Genomic DNA, 14,469 nt, shown 5'->3' on the forward strand with positions numbered 1-14,469 from the left:
GAACGTTGAACTAAATCTGGAAATCCCTATTAGATCTATGGAGACTTTCCCGTAACCGAAACTATGTTTTATTTTATTGCATTAACAATCAATTGCAGTATTATTTAACATGTGTCTATCCATCTACATTTGTGTGTGTATCTATGTACAAGGTTCGAAGACAGTAAATTTAGGAACTCATAAAGTTCAGAAAAATATTGTAGAGACGCACGTAGAAGCGTCGCAGCCATTCTCATGCCTTCTCGATGGCATTTGGCAGCACAGTGCCGACAAAGTCATCGATGGCATCCTCTGTCAGATCTTCAACGCCGAAGTCCGTGCCATTTGCATCCAATTTGGGGCACTTGCTCTGAATGGTGTCGATGAGGAAGGACTGCGATATTTTATTATTATCCAAAATCTGTTTGGCTGTCGCAATGGTATCTGCTGAGGGCTCACGCTCACGGGTTAAGATCCAAACGATCTCTGTAAATGTAAATGTAGGATAGATATTTTGTTAGACATTGTAGTTGGCATAAAGGCAGCAAGTTGTACAGTGTGTGCTCATGCCAAAGCAGACAAGTCAACCGCCTTGCATAATAATTATCGAGTAGACTTCCTCATACATCTATACTTACTGATATTAGCCAGAGATGTCACGCTAGTGCAGCTATAGACAACGGCGTATGACTCGTAGTCGGTGCCCAGAACCAGATAGTTTGGTTTCGTCGTTTGCTCTACAAATTTGGGCATAGACAATAGATCAATAGGGGTAAGCTCTACAAGTAGGAGATAGAATGCGGAACACTTACGTCCCGGGTAAAAGGCAACGGCCAGCCGAGCAGGGCCTAGCACCTTGGCTGTTCCAGTTATGTTCGATGGGTTGCCAGTGCTGCATAGATTATACGTTATTAGTTGTGGCTTTTATTACATGTATTTTTCCCCCAACTTACAGTCGATTGATTCCCCCATTCACCACGGACAGGGTGGAATTGTCAATGATCGAATAGTTGGCGTAGATGCACTTCTTGCCGATTTCAAATGCAAATGGATACTTGCTATGCTCGTACCAGATGCCCAAGTACTGCACATAGTAGTATATTAAATATATATTTATTTCTATGGCAATTGTTTTTGTCACAGCAGCTGGTTGGTTTCCTCTGAGTACCTTGTTTGTGTTTGTTTGTATCAAATAGTTTTCGGTGTATTTAGCTTGATTAACAGTACAAACTAATCAATATGTTTATCTTATCTATTTGTTGAAGAACCCCTCTTGAGAGGCTCCCAAAACTACTTTGTAATAAAAGTTAATTAAATTTTGTTTATGTTATTCCCTAACATTCCAATCCCTTTCATCGCCATTATTGTGATAGAGTTGCATATTATTTGGCGGTAAAAAATACTCCACGACCCAGGGAAGTTTTACTTTCTTTTTTGTTGATCACTGGCTTGTCTTTCTTCCGATTTCCCATACCAAAAATGTGGCTTATTATTTATGCTCCTATCTACACATACATATGCTCTTCTATCTACTCTTTTCTAATCTTATCCATTATCTATGAATAATTATAACTCTTTAATTTCGCACCTCTAAATCCGGCTGTTTGCTTCTACTTTCTTATTTATCACTAGTGTAAAATAAAATAAACATTTTATAAATCTCTTCTTTTATTTTGTATATCACCTTTAAGTTTCCGACTCAAAACCTCTCTAAACAAACTCGAACATAAACATAGACATAAACAAAACACTCACCGCTTCCACATCGAATTCATCCATTATTTTGACCTGCGGACACTGTCCGGGAAAGGGAACTTGAGACCAAACTCCATTGCCCGCCAGCAGTCCGATAAGCAGCAAGAAATATAAACTGTAAGCGTGATTAAGCACGGTGTAAATAACTGTAAAATGTGCGCAAACAATTAAGAGACATACCCCGAACGCTGATTAATCATTATGGATTATGGAGAGAGATGCTGCTTGCTACTGCTTGCTAGATTCACTTTTCAAAACGATTACTGTTCTACTTCTGACTTAGAACTGGGGCTGCAGTGCAAATGCAATACACCTTTATATGCTTGTGGGGAGAGCTTTTCGCTCTGGGCAGCTAGCTAGGTAGACGCCAGACGGCGAGAGCTTTTCGATTGCGCCGACGCTGCTTGACGAATGCAAACAAAAGTGAAATGCAGACGATCTGAATGGAGAGAGAGTGAGAGAGAGAGTGCAGAGTCTATGCGTATGTCAAGCAGTGCTCTCGTTACACTCTCTGAGCGCGGTACGCGGAATTATAATTTACATCATTTAATGGCGAAACTATATATGTATGCAGAACTTTTGCGATAGTTCTCTATAGATAAGGGCTTCCGTGTGCTAAGCGCAGCAAGCAGCATATCAATTGTCAGCGATCAAATAAAGTAGTTCAATGTCCTGAATATGGTGAATGGAAACGTGATATTTAGACTAGAGAATTTCAGAGAGATATATTAGGTCTGCATGATATATGATGTACTTACATATATATACATACATACTTATGTACATACGTAAAATATATTTATTTATCATTCTGACCAAATATATGCAAGTTTGCTAATTTTTCAAACAATCAGTAAAGAATGTTTTCATGTTTTACAAACCAGTTGATAGCTACATAAGTATATACTTTAATCTACTTATAATTGGTTGGATCATTCGATAAGGTAGATAGATAAGATAGGTCATCTATAACCCCCCCCCCCCCCGCCCCCCCCCCCCGCCCGCACCCTTTTTCCCCCGCCCCCCCCCCCCCCCCCTTGAGGAAAAAAAGTGGAACATAGCGTTCTATTATCCAGAAGGGACCTGTATAAGGCCGATCATGATCATGATCACAGCAAAGTTCCAAATCAAATCAAATCAATAATCCGTTTAAGTTGGAATTACTTACAATATTGATGTACCAGCTCAATTGCTCATTTGAGCATTTATTCGAATTTAAAAAGAATTGAAATAGCTCTTTGCAGCCATTGAACTTCTGCAAAGACTGTGACAAATCACCATGCGTATATTTCACAATGGTGTTGCTTGGCATCTATCATGTCCACGACCTCAATATCGTGCTTGATGAGTACATTCTGAGCAGCCATGATGTGCGCACCCGGCGGCTTACAGTGTCTAGTCATTATCCAAGCGCCAACTATAAGATTAAGGATCAAGATTCATATCGGGCTGCAATTGGTTTACGATATCATATACTCTCACAGTAATGGCTGTCGTGCTTGTGCTTGTTGCAGGTGACCATGACCGCATAGGAGTCATATTCCACGGCCAGGGGAAACATTTCAAAGCGATCTGGTCGAGTGGCTGCAAGCGGAATCTGTAGTGTCTATATAGACATTTGATTTGTGAACTTACGAATAGGTTTTCTATGTGGAGGATTATCATAGGCTTTGTAAAGAATTTGTAGCATATTAAACAATATTTTTTCATTATTCTTTTTAACTTACAGCTGTTGCGTCGCTTCACCTCGATGGCGCCGGTCTCTTGAACGTATCGTATAACAGTCGAACGGTGCATCACTTTTTTCGAAAATCTTTCAAGCATTTATTTATTATTTATTATATTTATTTATTATAATTATTCGTGTGTCAACTTACTTGTTGTCCAGCAGCAGCTCGAACTCATAGTAACGACCGAACTGGCGTTGATAGATAAAGTGCTGACACTCTAACTGGATTTCGTCATCGAATGGATAGTAGGATTGCACATACCAAGTGCCCAGGAACTTGTTGAACAGAAATATCATTGCAGGAGGCGAAGATTAGGGAGATGAAAATTGCATCTTACCTTGTTCATATTTAAGTGTTTCATGGGGTTTATTATGGGACACATTCCTTGCTGCAAAGTCAGGCCATTTGCACTCTCCCAAAGTAAAATGGGAAAAATTAATATAAAGCTATTCATTGGCTCTATTTTCGATCCACTTCCACCTAAATCTGATGTCAAACTAGCCACAGGTTTAGACATTTCTTAATTCCCATAATATTTGGATTTTCTCTGCTTGATTTTCCATTACAAATTGTTGCTCCCACTCCAACGAAAGCTTCCTGCCCTTGTGTGGATTGCATTCGTGTGGCGCCCTCTCTGGACAAAATCCAATCGCCCAGACAGCGGGCGCCATCTGTTGAGTGCTTTGCCATCGCTTCGTGGCATGAAATTTGTGTGTTTAATTTTTGTTGAGGTTCTTCAGCGGAGGAGACGAATTCTGGTCAGGAAAACCCGTTGACAGTGGCGAGATTTTTGCGGTTTTTTTTGTTTCTCTTTGGCAGCAGAGAAGACGAGAAATGACATTTTCCCATATATTATTAAATTAATTAAATGTAAACCACAAATTGAGTTAAATGTGCAAAAATGCCCGCAGGTGAAGAGCTCTGAAGTGGCATGGACGGTGGGATGATATATGTTTTTTGGTAGGTGGGATTGTAGAGTTTTGAAGGGAATGCTCTTTGCCTGTGTCACAGATGTACGCAGAACGCTTCATGATTAAGAGGAAACCCTTAAAATCCTATAAGAATGGTTTTATCTTGAAGTTTATTTACTTCGAGTTCCTAGGTATTATTTTTCCAAAAGAAACTCTTAGACCCACCTTCGTTGGAGCACATATTTACAGCCGCATAACTAGCGCAGATTTTGAATGGCCAGGCAACTATTTGGAAAAGCGAATTCATAGCGCGTTTCCTCTCTCTCTCTCTCTCTGTTTGAGGTCGTGGAATGAAAGGATTGGGGTTGCCCTATTCGGTTGGATGGGATGGAATGGAATGGTTGCTTGGACCTGTTGTCGTTTGTTGCATGCAGCGTGTAGTAATTAAATTTAAAATATGTACACATTCACCGGACATCTGAGCTTAAAAACAGGTGCAATGCCCGTGGGTGGGAAAGCAAGGGATAATTTGATCAAAGGCACCCATAAGCCGGCAACTGGTAGCCTGATACCCTCAGCCGGGTTGGTTATTAAGGGCCATGAGTGCAGCTTTTGGGCTATGTTCCAGATCTCCGCACAGAGGCGTCGCCGAGTGTCGTCTTTAAAGGGTATATATCTAGATAGTCCCACACACGCTCAAATAAATTTAAATCAGACATTAAATATGATAAGTATGTAGTTTAAGCATATGTATGATGGGCCTATTATTTATTGTGGCTGCTCCCCTTTGGGCCCTGTCACTGCTGTGTGCAACCACAGCCGACAAAATTGACATGGGAGATGAGAGCGTGACTCAGAATATATATTTTTTGATGGATATGCGACCAGCGATAAAAGGTAAATCCATGAGGGATTTCATTAAATGGTTTATTGCTAGGTTTACTATATAAAGGGGTATTGGTATTGGTACTTCATTTCCTTGACTTTTTTCAGCACAAAATCAATAATTTCAAAGTTAAAATGGCAAGCTAGAGAAGCGGATGGAAGCTAGACATACAGATCAAATACAGATCGAAAATGAAACTGCCAAGAAAGGTCATATTGACCGATAAAAACTGAATAAGAAGATTGCATCGGAAGCTTTAGGAATCCTCTAAAATCTAAGCAATTTTAGAATCTGCCATTCCGAAAGCAGAACTTTTTTTTAACTATTATTCACGACTCTTACAGTGTCACGGCAGCATATCCATTAAAATCTCTGCACACACTTCGATCATTTTGCGATTTTAAGTGCTCGAATATTTTGCGGTTATTCATTCGCTTTATGGGCATTTTGTTGAATGTAATTTGATTTAAGCAGCGTTCGGTCTCCTACATAAAAATCAGAGTAGCGGAGTGCAGTGCATCCTGGCCACAGGACAGGACACATGAGAGAGCGTACGTGTGCGTGTGTGTGTGTGTGTGTGTGTGGCTATTTAATTAAGTGGCTACCTTTAAAACCTGCCACCGAAATTGAATTAATTCCGATTATTGTTGCAGTTGCATTGGGTTTATTTGAGAGCACTGCTGCGGGGGGTGCCAGTCTGGTTTGGGGGTCTGCTGCAATCAACAGATGACATAAAAAAGGACTACATAGCCGGAGGGGGTGATAACACTAAACTGTCGGCTAAATAACATCCGAGAGGAGGAAAGCAATAGCCACAGTCGCAACAGTAGCAGCAGCTGTAGCAGCAGCAGCAGGCGGCACTTGCAACAGCAAGTGGGTGGAGACACACTCCGACGACCTTTAACCCAAGCGAACTCGTGGGAGTAGAGATATATGGGCTGGGTGGATAAAGACTGGCAGTAGGGATGGGTAGGGAAGTTTCCGAGAATGCGTGGGAATTGCAAAACATGACGCAATTTGTGCTCGCCTTTGTTCCCCTCTTGCCTGTGGCCCCATTTTGCATGCCATTCTCCTAGGATATTACGAACTGTTTCTCTTCTTTTACATAGGAAAAGCAGCTGAGGGAAACTGCCATGCCATACATCAGCGGAGGAAATGAGGAGCAGCAGATAGCAGCTCTGAGAGAGTTTCAATCTACCGGAAATATGGATGGCTAGTGTTGGGCGATCAAGGGAAGGTACATCATGGGACAACAAATATTCAAGATAATTTGGGATTTATTTATAATTTATTTTACTTTATGCCAAGTCAGTGAAGCGCGATCCAGCGCGATCCTCCAATCAAATAATATAAACATAAGCAAGCAGTGGGTGACATTTAAGTAGATATTGTTGCTCGCCATTCGGGTAAAGTAAATATAAACATTTTGGACATTTGATTCCCTTATTATGCTGATATGGCGTTATGTCTTTGATTCTCGTTAAATTTCTCAATTTTCAAAGCTGTTCAAGCAGACACTCCCATAGATAGGGGAGAGCGAGAGACAGAGCTTGAAGAGAGAGCTTAAGGCCTGAAGAATAAGCTTTGGGATCAGCCTGCACTTCCATGAAGATCTAGAACAAAAGACAGTCTTGAATTGTAAGCTAAGCTTGAAGGAGTATATTAAAGATTAAGTGATTTAAGTTTCTTTTTATTCGATTAGCTCCTCTAATTTTCGGATTTGTGTGAATAGTTTCGAGGGGTAAAATCTTGAATATACGTGAATTGTGAGTATTGCCTACCGGATGAAGTCTGGCACCAGTACCTGTACATCTTAGCTTAAGTATTGAATGGAATAAACTCCCATTAGTGTCAACCGGAAATAGTTCTGTCAGCTTTGAAAATATGTCCACAATTTTTACTGCATTTTCCTCACAACTTTCCTCCCGTAAAACTCTTCCCATCACCTGCCACATGATAAAAGTCATTCACACAGTCATAGCCAAAGTTTTTGCTATATTACGAGTATTTTTTTATATTGCAATCTTTGACAAATTTATTTATTTAGCACATTGTTTTTCGCACTCCTCTCTGCCCCCATTGGCATCAGTTGTTCCCAGCTGCTAAACAGAATAAGGAAAGAACAATAACCACTTGGGGCAGACAACAAAGGGAATGGAACAACATGAACCAGGAGGAGGGGGAGGGGACGGGGGAGGAGCAAACCCTCGAAGAGTATTTTGATTTGTGAAATGCTCGTAAGTATTGTCGTTTTTCGGTTCTGGCTGGCTCCGACGCTGGTGGAAATTTCTTAAATTTTTTATGGCGCATAACCTGTCTGGCACACATGTGCAGCCTCCCAAACTCCCTCCCTCCCTGCACCACCCTCCTTCGCTGTGCAACATGCCACCCACAAGCGGATCCTGTGAGGCTCAAAGTTACAGGACGAAGACGTTGGGGCCTTGTTGGCAACGCTTATTGCATTATCCTCGGCTAGAGACAGACTCAGTGCCAGGGTGAGTGTGTAGAGGGGGCCAAGTCAGTCAGCCAGCCAGCCAGAGTCGTGTGCGTGCCCAGCTAGATGCTGGAGAATGGGGGATTGGATGGGACAGGGGCAGTGGCAGTGGCAGTGGCTGGGTACCAGGAAGATATATCCGCGCCAACTGCCGCAGCTGATGCCACTTTTGGCTCGTGGCAGCCGCGAGCTGTTTGCCTGTTTGTTGTTATGCCGGTTAAGGCATTGCAAGGGCAACAACCAAAGGGATGGGAAGGGGCGGCAAAGGCACCAAACTGTGAACAAAATCATATTCCACTTGGGACACAACGAACTCGTTTTACACTCTTCAGGGAGATCTCTTTGGATCTCTTCTGATCTCTCTTCGGAGAGATCGTTCAGGGACTTATGGGAAGATCTTACTGTCTCCATTGCACCTCAAAGTTTCCCGGCATCATGGAGCATAAGGGATTGCTCCGTAACATAAGTAAACACTTGTCTGAATCCTCACTTATCCCATATGCCCATTGAGCAGAGTGAGGGAAAATATGAAAGAAAATTGGCACGACATCAGCCAGACACCCACACCCACCCACACACCTTACACACATTGCCTCCCTTTTCCTGCCAAGAAATGTTAATACCGAAAAAAGCGAACCATTTGCCGCAATGAAAATCGCGTAAATTTCATACTGATTGTAAGTGTCGCCGTTTGCTTGACGCTGCCACCAAGGCAGAAAGCTGGACGACGGCACTAGAAATGGAGATGGCGAAAGAGATGGCGGCTGGGACAGGACAGGACAGCACAGCACAGAGATGGAGATGGAGCTGGAGATGGTGTAAGAGAGCGATGTAGACGGAACTGCCATTGCCGTCTGTTTCCCCCCGCCATCCGCTTTGGCCCCTTTGGCTCGATGGCGTCCTGACGCCGCCCAAGCACCAAAACTCTGGTGTTGGCTGTCGCCTGCAGATTGTCAGCATTGTCACAATTGCAATTTTAAGGATGGGGAACGGGCATGAGACATGGTATGAGATTCGCTGATTTGGTTGCCATTTGCAACATTTTGCGGGCATTTACCATAAGTATTCGTAGCAGTCGCACAATCCCAGCCAAAAACGTCATTCGATTCGAGCGTTAATAGCCGACGCACGCGACGACCAATACGACGACCAGCTGCAAATCTTTCAAATTAGAAAAGTTTTTTGCTACTTTCTATGGCTTATTTTTCTCTTGCTATTTTATGTAACATAATGTCCCACACATATGTACAATGTACTACATACATGTGTATGTATTTTTGTAGCTGTCATCTTTTGTTTGTGGGGGTGGCTACAGTTTGGGGTGTGTAAAGGGTTGCTGCAGGGGCCAGAAGGCACCATTTAATAATTTGATTAAGACCAAAGCACGGAGTGTTTCACTTCCATTGATAAATTGAGCAACTAATCTTTTAGCCATCCAGATTAAGCTTTCATCTCTAGACACTTCTCTTTGATCTGACCAAATTCTGAATTCCATTCTGTGTATTCTTGGGAATTTGTCTCATCTTTTACCCATGCCAGAGCTTGCTCACATCAGAACTTCCTTCCTTCTCTCTCGGCACGGTTTCTCGGCATTATGTTTGTTTGACTTCTGTCGAAGAAGTATGATTAAAAAATAATTTCGCAAAGATATTGAATCACGTCGCGCAGGCAGCAGAGTCAAAGGGAACATTTGTAGGAACATTTCTGGTTGGATTGCAAGACGGATGGCATTTTTTGATGGCCGAGAATCAAGTTTGTTTTTACGTGCCCATGTACTTGGTCCTGCTGCTGCTGCTCCAGCTCCAGCTCCTGCTGGTGAGTTCTTGGCCCTGGTCTGGCCTTTCCTGGAACGTGGCAGACTTGGGCCTGGGGGATGTCAAAGGTCGGTCGCAGCTGCTGCAAATGGCTGGTGCTTTGGCGAAATGAGCGACCCCACAGCTATCCCCCCCCCACCGCTCCAAACTCACTTTTGGCTATGAGAAATCGCTCGTCATTATCGACGCCTGCGAAAATCCGCTAGCTGAGACACACACAGCCCCCCCCCCCCCAACTACCCACACAAAAGCGCCATAAATTATGTTAGTCCTACATCCTACATATATGTATGTATGAACGATATGTACCCCATAGACATCTGGAGCTGTGAAAAATCGTGCCCCAAAAACTTTGACCCAAACCCCGACGACGACACGACGGAACGGTGCGGGGTGGTGTGGTGGAGGGCGGAGAAGGAAGTCGCAACTTATTGAAAATCACTTAGACACACATGTGACGCGCTCTCTCTCTCTCTCTCTCGGTTCGTGAGCAAATTAAACTAGATGGAGATGGATAGAGAGGAAACCAGAGGAATTTCAGGGATATAATTTATGTTTTTGGGTATTTGAATTTTTGCTGGAGAAACGAAGAGCAACGAAGACCTTTCCCCCGGAAAGGTTTACGAAGAAAGTAAACAAATTTAACTGCATAAAACTGGGCCCCCCCACAAACAGTGCACTTGATAAACGGTCGCTGGACAGTGGACCGCAAAATAAGCCCCAAGGATTGTGATTGTGGGAGTGGCAGAGACACTGAGCCCCAAGGCTGCTCTGCTTAATAGACATGACCAAACGGCTAAGACCGTCCGAGCGGCAGCATGTGACGACAAACTCATAATTTATGGCCACATATCCCGGCCAGACGCCAGAATGCTATCTCTTCCTGGTCGAGGATGCGTCGAGACGGGTCCATGGGCTTAGTTCTGTGCCGCTTGGGCACTGGCATTGGCGCTGTCAGAGTCGTCTGTAATTGTTTTCCTAATGGAACAGTCCAAGGGCGACCAGACAAGACCCCAAAAACATGACCGCACTTAAGTTGTCATTGGCGCAGGGGGCGTGGACAAATTTATGAGCCCAAACCAGCACAAAGGCAGCTAATCATACAATTGAGAAATGGCAGAGAGAGACTTACCAGAACAGAACAGAAACACGACCCATGCAGCTTTTCGTCACAAAAAGAATCACTTGAAATGCAACCATGCAAAAATATCAACCCTGCACTGCAACTATCGAATGTACATAATATCGCTAAAGATGTATCGATATAGGCATTGACACACGTGTGTGACATACAAATCATTCTGTCTGCTTGTCCAAAATTAATAGCTGTTTTATTTTAGGCCGAATATAGAAAGTCTACACTTCCACTTCCACTTCACTATGTTTCTCGATTCCAATGGGCAGCCCATCGACGTGACACCCGAGAACCTGCAGGATTATTCCTATGATCTGGTGAGTGAGAAGAGCACATTTCGAGGGCTTTGCTAAACTGTTTACTGCTTCTGTGTTCAAGCACGGCGTAATGCTGCTAACTTCGTCGGACGTTGAGGCCTATTTGCCGCCAAAATGGCACGGCACCATCTACGGCACCGAGGAAATGCTCATCAACTACCGCCAGAACTTCAATGTGAGAGATCTTAATCGTAATTTTGCGTAATTCTAATGTACAATTTGGACAGCCGGATCCAGCTCTGCTGAACTTTCACGCCCTGCAGGCCTACGAGCCGGAGCTGATCTGCTGCAGGAATGTTGTGATCGAGCTGACGGTGCTGCCCGCGGGCCAGAGCCTGTACAGCGACTCGGAGATTGCCGTATTTATGGTGAAGCTGGCCAAGTTCATCACCAACACTGACGGCACCGAAACGCCCGAAACGAACACCAACACGCTGATCAGCAAGGAGATCGGCACCGAGCTGAGCTTCTTTCCCCACAACCACCACTACCACCTGCGCATCATGAGCGAGGGCATCGATGTGGTCTATGTGGACGACAAGATCTACCAGAATGGCGCCCCGGGCGTCAGCTATCAGCATCAGCGTGTCTGCAATCTGCTGAGCAATCTGCAGCCCCGCTGCGTGAAGAGCCTCTCGGGCCGCCCACTGCCGCCAGTCCTCAACAGCGTGTGCCGCGACCCCAACGTATTGTCGATCTAGAAACATAGTTGCACAAAAATACATACACACACACACAGATATATGTACATTGACTGGTTTATAAATTTGAAGACTGTTGAAGCATTCGTCTGGCGCTTTTATTGATTGTCTGGCTTATCTGATGGAGACACATTAGTTGCAGTCGAATGGGCCCAGCCAGCACGGCAAAACGCAGCGCAGCGCGTGTCTGGCGCATTTGTCGTCTGCCAATTGATTTTTGCTAGGCTAATTCTTATGGGGTATCTAGCGGCAATTGGTATCACGATGGGCACTCCCATTGTTGCAACAATTCAAATGTACTCTGGCTGTAATTGGAATCCGAAGATCTACACAGTCATCTCGTTTGTAGTTTGGCTTTAAATTCAACTTGGCTGCAGTTTGTGGGAGGGAGGCAGAAGGTTCCAACTGCCTCTCTTCCAACTGCTTATATTTTTATTTTACATTTGGCGAATTGTATTTTATTTGATTACAGAACATTCATTTTATTTAGGTAATTGTAGGACGGATGTTGAAGGTCACAATTAATGAACAAAGTCAATAATTAACATATTCCTATGGGCAGATATTTTACACACATTTTCCGTTTGTGAGGCTGCTTAAATTAAATGCTTATGTACTAGCTGTACTGTCCTCGGCCTCAGGTTCTTGCTCCGACTCGGTCTCGGCCTCAGCCTCGGCTTTGCCACCGTTGCCGCTGCTATTGCCATTGCCAGTGTGCCAGGTGAGGCGCTCCTCGTAGAACGCAATCACAACCTGTGGGCAGCGTTCGTTGGCCACTTTGGCAGACACCAGATCGGCCTGATCGCTGTCCTTCCACTGCATCAGGAACATGAGTTTGCCCAGCGAGGCGGTGGCTCCAAGTATTTTTGACGGCACCAGTTCGCGCTGAAAGCCGATCCGCTCACGCGTCTCTTCGGTCTCGTCTTCCATGAATGATTGGCGATTGCTGCGAATGGTTTCTGGTGTGGAGACTGCTGTTGCTACGCGCTTCTTGGGCGACTCTTCGCATGCTGATATCAAGTCGGGACCAGCCGGATTTTCCACAGCCTCGCAAGTTTTTTTACTGCGCGGATAGATATAATCTCCCTCCCAATTTAAAAAGAATTCCGTGAGGCCGTTTACCAATCGTTTGTCTTCCACGCGTTCTACGGAACTCATTTGTGCCAATTGTTTGATACGACAGGGAAATGGTTTCAAGTAATTAATGTTGCTTTTCGGCTGTATAGCTGTGGAAGTTGCGAACTCCAGTGCGACAGGGATGGCAACAAACTTGCGGTTTTTTAGTGATATTTTATACAATATTCGTGGTAAGTATCGATAAATATTTATTACACTGATGAAAATTATTAGAGTTAGATATTTGGGATAGTTAAAAAAATATATTCGGAGTTATTACAAAGCGTTAATATTCATTAGGAGAACGATAAAAAGTAGCCTAAAGTTTTAATCATTAATAATATTTTTTGATGTGACCATTTTTTACACCACAGCGTGCATTATTTTTATCCCAAACGCGTTTTTTTTTTCGTAAGCTCGTGTTAAACTTTTTTCAGCTGAATTTTTTTGTTCAATTGTTAAGTAATTTGTGACTATTCTTTTAAGCTGTAGTGCTCTACATTTGTGGCAGTTTTGTAACAGAACGCAATTGCATAAATCTTATATTCATTTTTATTTTTTTCAGATTAATTGAGAATGAATCAGGCCTCGTCGCACCGCTTTGCAAGCGAACCCACTGACATGGAAGTGTTCGCCAATTTATTTATGTTTGATAAACTTCAAACAAAGTACACTCCACGCGTCTACTACAGGAAGGTTCAGTCCGGCCCGTTCAGCTCTAGTTCCCCGGATATCCAGAAGATCCACGAGATGAACGAGACGAGCGGCGACAAGTCGAAGACCGAAGACCATTATGTCCATAGCGAGTGACGCGATGCCTTCGTTACCACCCAGTTCTGTGGCTATGGAGTAGAAGGAGAATTACTGCATCGCCATGAATTAGTTCTGTTTTCAAGCAGAATATAATTATATTTACCAATTCTTAACATCACAACAGCGAACAGCGAATAACGAAATGTTCCTTAAACTCTCGATAAATACACTTATTTCATGGACTATGCAAAGTGGTTTTGTGTCAGAAAGTTTAAGACCCTTCAGCTCTCCCAGCCCAGTCCAGTCCAGCCCCAGCCCCAGCCCCAGCCCAGCCTGCTCACATTAGTATTCAAAACAAAATGTCATATATAATATTTTTGGGTGTTCCAATGTCCAAATCCCCTTGGGCAACGCACTGCGTGACATCTTTGTTTGTGGTGGGACCTGCTTGTACCCAAAAAATAATCCCCTACCCTTCTTAGGACCCTGCCCTAGCCCCCTCCCACCCATCTAGCCGATTCGAAGGGCGGCCCCTGGCTATTTGATGGCTTTGCAATCGTTCCACTCGTTCGGTCTGTGCCCGGAATACCTAATGGATGCGTGCAACTAATTGAGTTGCTGGCAAAAGGATTTCGTTGTGCTTCTTGAATTTGCAAATCCTTTTTTAAAGGATAAAAGGTTTTTGTTCTGGTTTCGGTTGCTCGTTGAGAGCCCCTTGACCAGGCTCAGTACTTAATGAAGGGAATGTGAGAGGATTTTGTCGCAGGCACAAACAAATTTCACGCAAATCAAAAAGTTAAGCATTCCCGCAAACAGCAAAAGTTTTCAGCGAGGGTCAGCTAAGGAATAATCCAAGGGGGGTGATGGATGTAACATGT

At 43.7% G+C, this 14,469-nt stretch overlaps 4 protein-coding genes across 5 annotated transcripts; 1 reads left to right on the forward strand and 3 right to left on the reverse strand.

The window, feature by feature from the left end:
* Window positions 1-48: 48 nt before the first annotated feature.
* On the reverse strand, window positions 49-2,033 carry LOC111077998 (apolipoprotein D). The gene is made up of 6 exons (XM_022372527.2): window positions 1,915-2,033; window positions 1,735-1,849; window positions 933-1,063; window positions 792-871; window positions 618-716; window positions 49-465 (listed from the first exon to the last, which is right to left on the reverse strand). The coding sequence occupies exons 1-6, from the start codon at window positions 1,932-1,934 to the stop codon at window positions 233-235; spliced, it is 678 nt and encodes a 225-aa protein (XP_022228219.1). The 5' UTR covers window positions 1,935-2,033; the 3' UTR covers window positions 49-232.
* Window positions 2,034-2,912: 879 nt separating this feature from the next.
* On the reverse strand, window positions 2,913-3,964 carry LOC111078030. The gene is made up of 6 exons (XM_022372568.2): window positions 3,802-3,964; window positions 3,612-3,739; window positions 3,462-3,547; window positions 3,370-3,402; window positions 3,217-3,318; window positions 2,913-3,151 (listed from the first exon to the last, which is right to left on the reverse strand). Exons 1-6 carry the CDS (start codon window positions 3,916-3,918, stop codon window positions 3,009-3,011), a joined length of 609 nt encoding a protein of 202 aa, XP_022228260.2. The 5' UTR covers window positions 3,919-3,964; the 3' UTR covers window positions 2,913-3,008.
* Window positions 3,965-10,857: 6,893 nt separating this feature from the next.
* LOC111078038 lies at window positions 10,858-11,806 on the forward strand. 2 transcript variants are annotated; one of them, XM_022372575.2, is made up of 3 exons: window positions 10,858-11,021; window positions 11,083-11,196; window positions 11,249-11,806. In XM_022372575.2, the coding sequence occupies exons 1-3, from the start codon at window positions 10,950-10,952 to the stop codon at window positions 11,720-11,722; spliced, it is 660 nt and encodes a 219-aa protein (XP_022228267.1). In that variant the 5' UTR covers window positions 10,858-10,949; the 3' UTR covers window positions 11,723-11,806. The 2 variants fall into 2 exon arrangements, with proteins under 2 accessions (XP_022228267.1, XP_022228282.2); XM_022372590.2 differs by having other exon boundaries at window positions 10,911-11,021; window positions 11,259-11,806.
* Window positions 11,807-12,096: 290 nt separating this feature from the next.
* Window positions 12,097-12,880, reverse strand: LOC111075727 (chromobox protein homolog 3-like). Its single transcript, XM_041593846.1, has one exon. It carries the CDS (start codon window positions 12,878-12,880, stop codon window positions 12,332-12,334), a length of 549 nt encoding a protein of 182 aa, XP_041449780.1. The 3' UTR covers window positions 12,097-12,331.
* Window positions 12,881-14,469: the final 1,589 nt, after the last annotated feature.

The sequence above is a fragment of the Drosophila obscura genome, unplaced genomic scaffold (assembly GCF_018151105.1).
Source record: "Drosophila obscura isolate BZ-5 IFL unplaced genomic scaffold, ASM1815110v1 contig_200, whole genome shotgun sequence".
NCBI lineage: Eukaryota > Metazoa > Arthropoda > Insecta > Diptera > Drosophilidae > Drosophila > Drosophila obscura.

What these genes read in the sequence shown, in the direction of transcription:
- LOC111077998 (XM_022372527.2), bottom strand. Translation starts at nt 1,934, where the DNA reads ATGATTAATCAGCGTTCGGG. An exon ending in ATGATTAATCAGCGTTCGGG is followed by an intron (nt 1,850 to 1,914) that starts GTATGTCTCTTA and finishes TCACGCTTACAG; the next exon opens with TTTATATTTCTTGCTGCTTA. An exon ending in CGTTGCCTTTTACCCGGGAC is followed by an intron (nt 717 to 791) that starts GTAAGTGTTCCG and finishes CCAAATTTGTAG; the next exon opens with AGCAAACGACGAAACCAAAC.
- LOC111078030 (XM_022372568.2), bottom strand. Translation starts at nt 3,918, where the DNA reads ATGAATAGCTTTATATTAATTTTTCCCATTTTACTTTGGGAGAGTGCA. An exon ending in TCCACATAGAAAACCTATTC is followed by an intron (nt 3,319 to 3,369) that starts GTAAGTTCACAA and finishes TTCCGCTTGCAG; the next exon opens with CCACTCGACCAGATCGCTTT. An exon ending in CAAGCACGACAGCCATTACT is followed by an intron (nt 3,152 to 3,216) that starts GTGAGAGTATAT and finishes TTAATCTTATAG; the next exon opens with TTGGCGCTTGGATAATGACT.
- LOC111078038 (XM_022372575.2), top strand. Translation starts at nt 10,950, where the DNA reads ATGTTTCTCGATTCCAATGGGCAGCCCATCGACGTGACACCCGAGAAC. An exon ending in AGGATTATTCCTATGATCTG is followed by an intron (nt 11,022 to 11,082) that starts GTGAGTGAGAAG and finishes TCTGTGTTCAAG; the next exon opens with CACGGCGTAATGCTGCTAAC. An exon ending in ACTACCGCCAGAACTTCAAT is followed by an intron (nt 11,197 to 11,248) that starts GTGAGAGATCTT and finishes CAATTTGGACAG; the next exon opens with CCGGATCCAGCTCTGCTGAA.
- LOC111075727 (XM_041593846.1), bottom strand. Translation starts at nt 12,880, where the DNA reads ATGAGTTCCGTAGAACGCGTGGAAGACAAACGATTGGTAAACGGCCTC.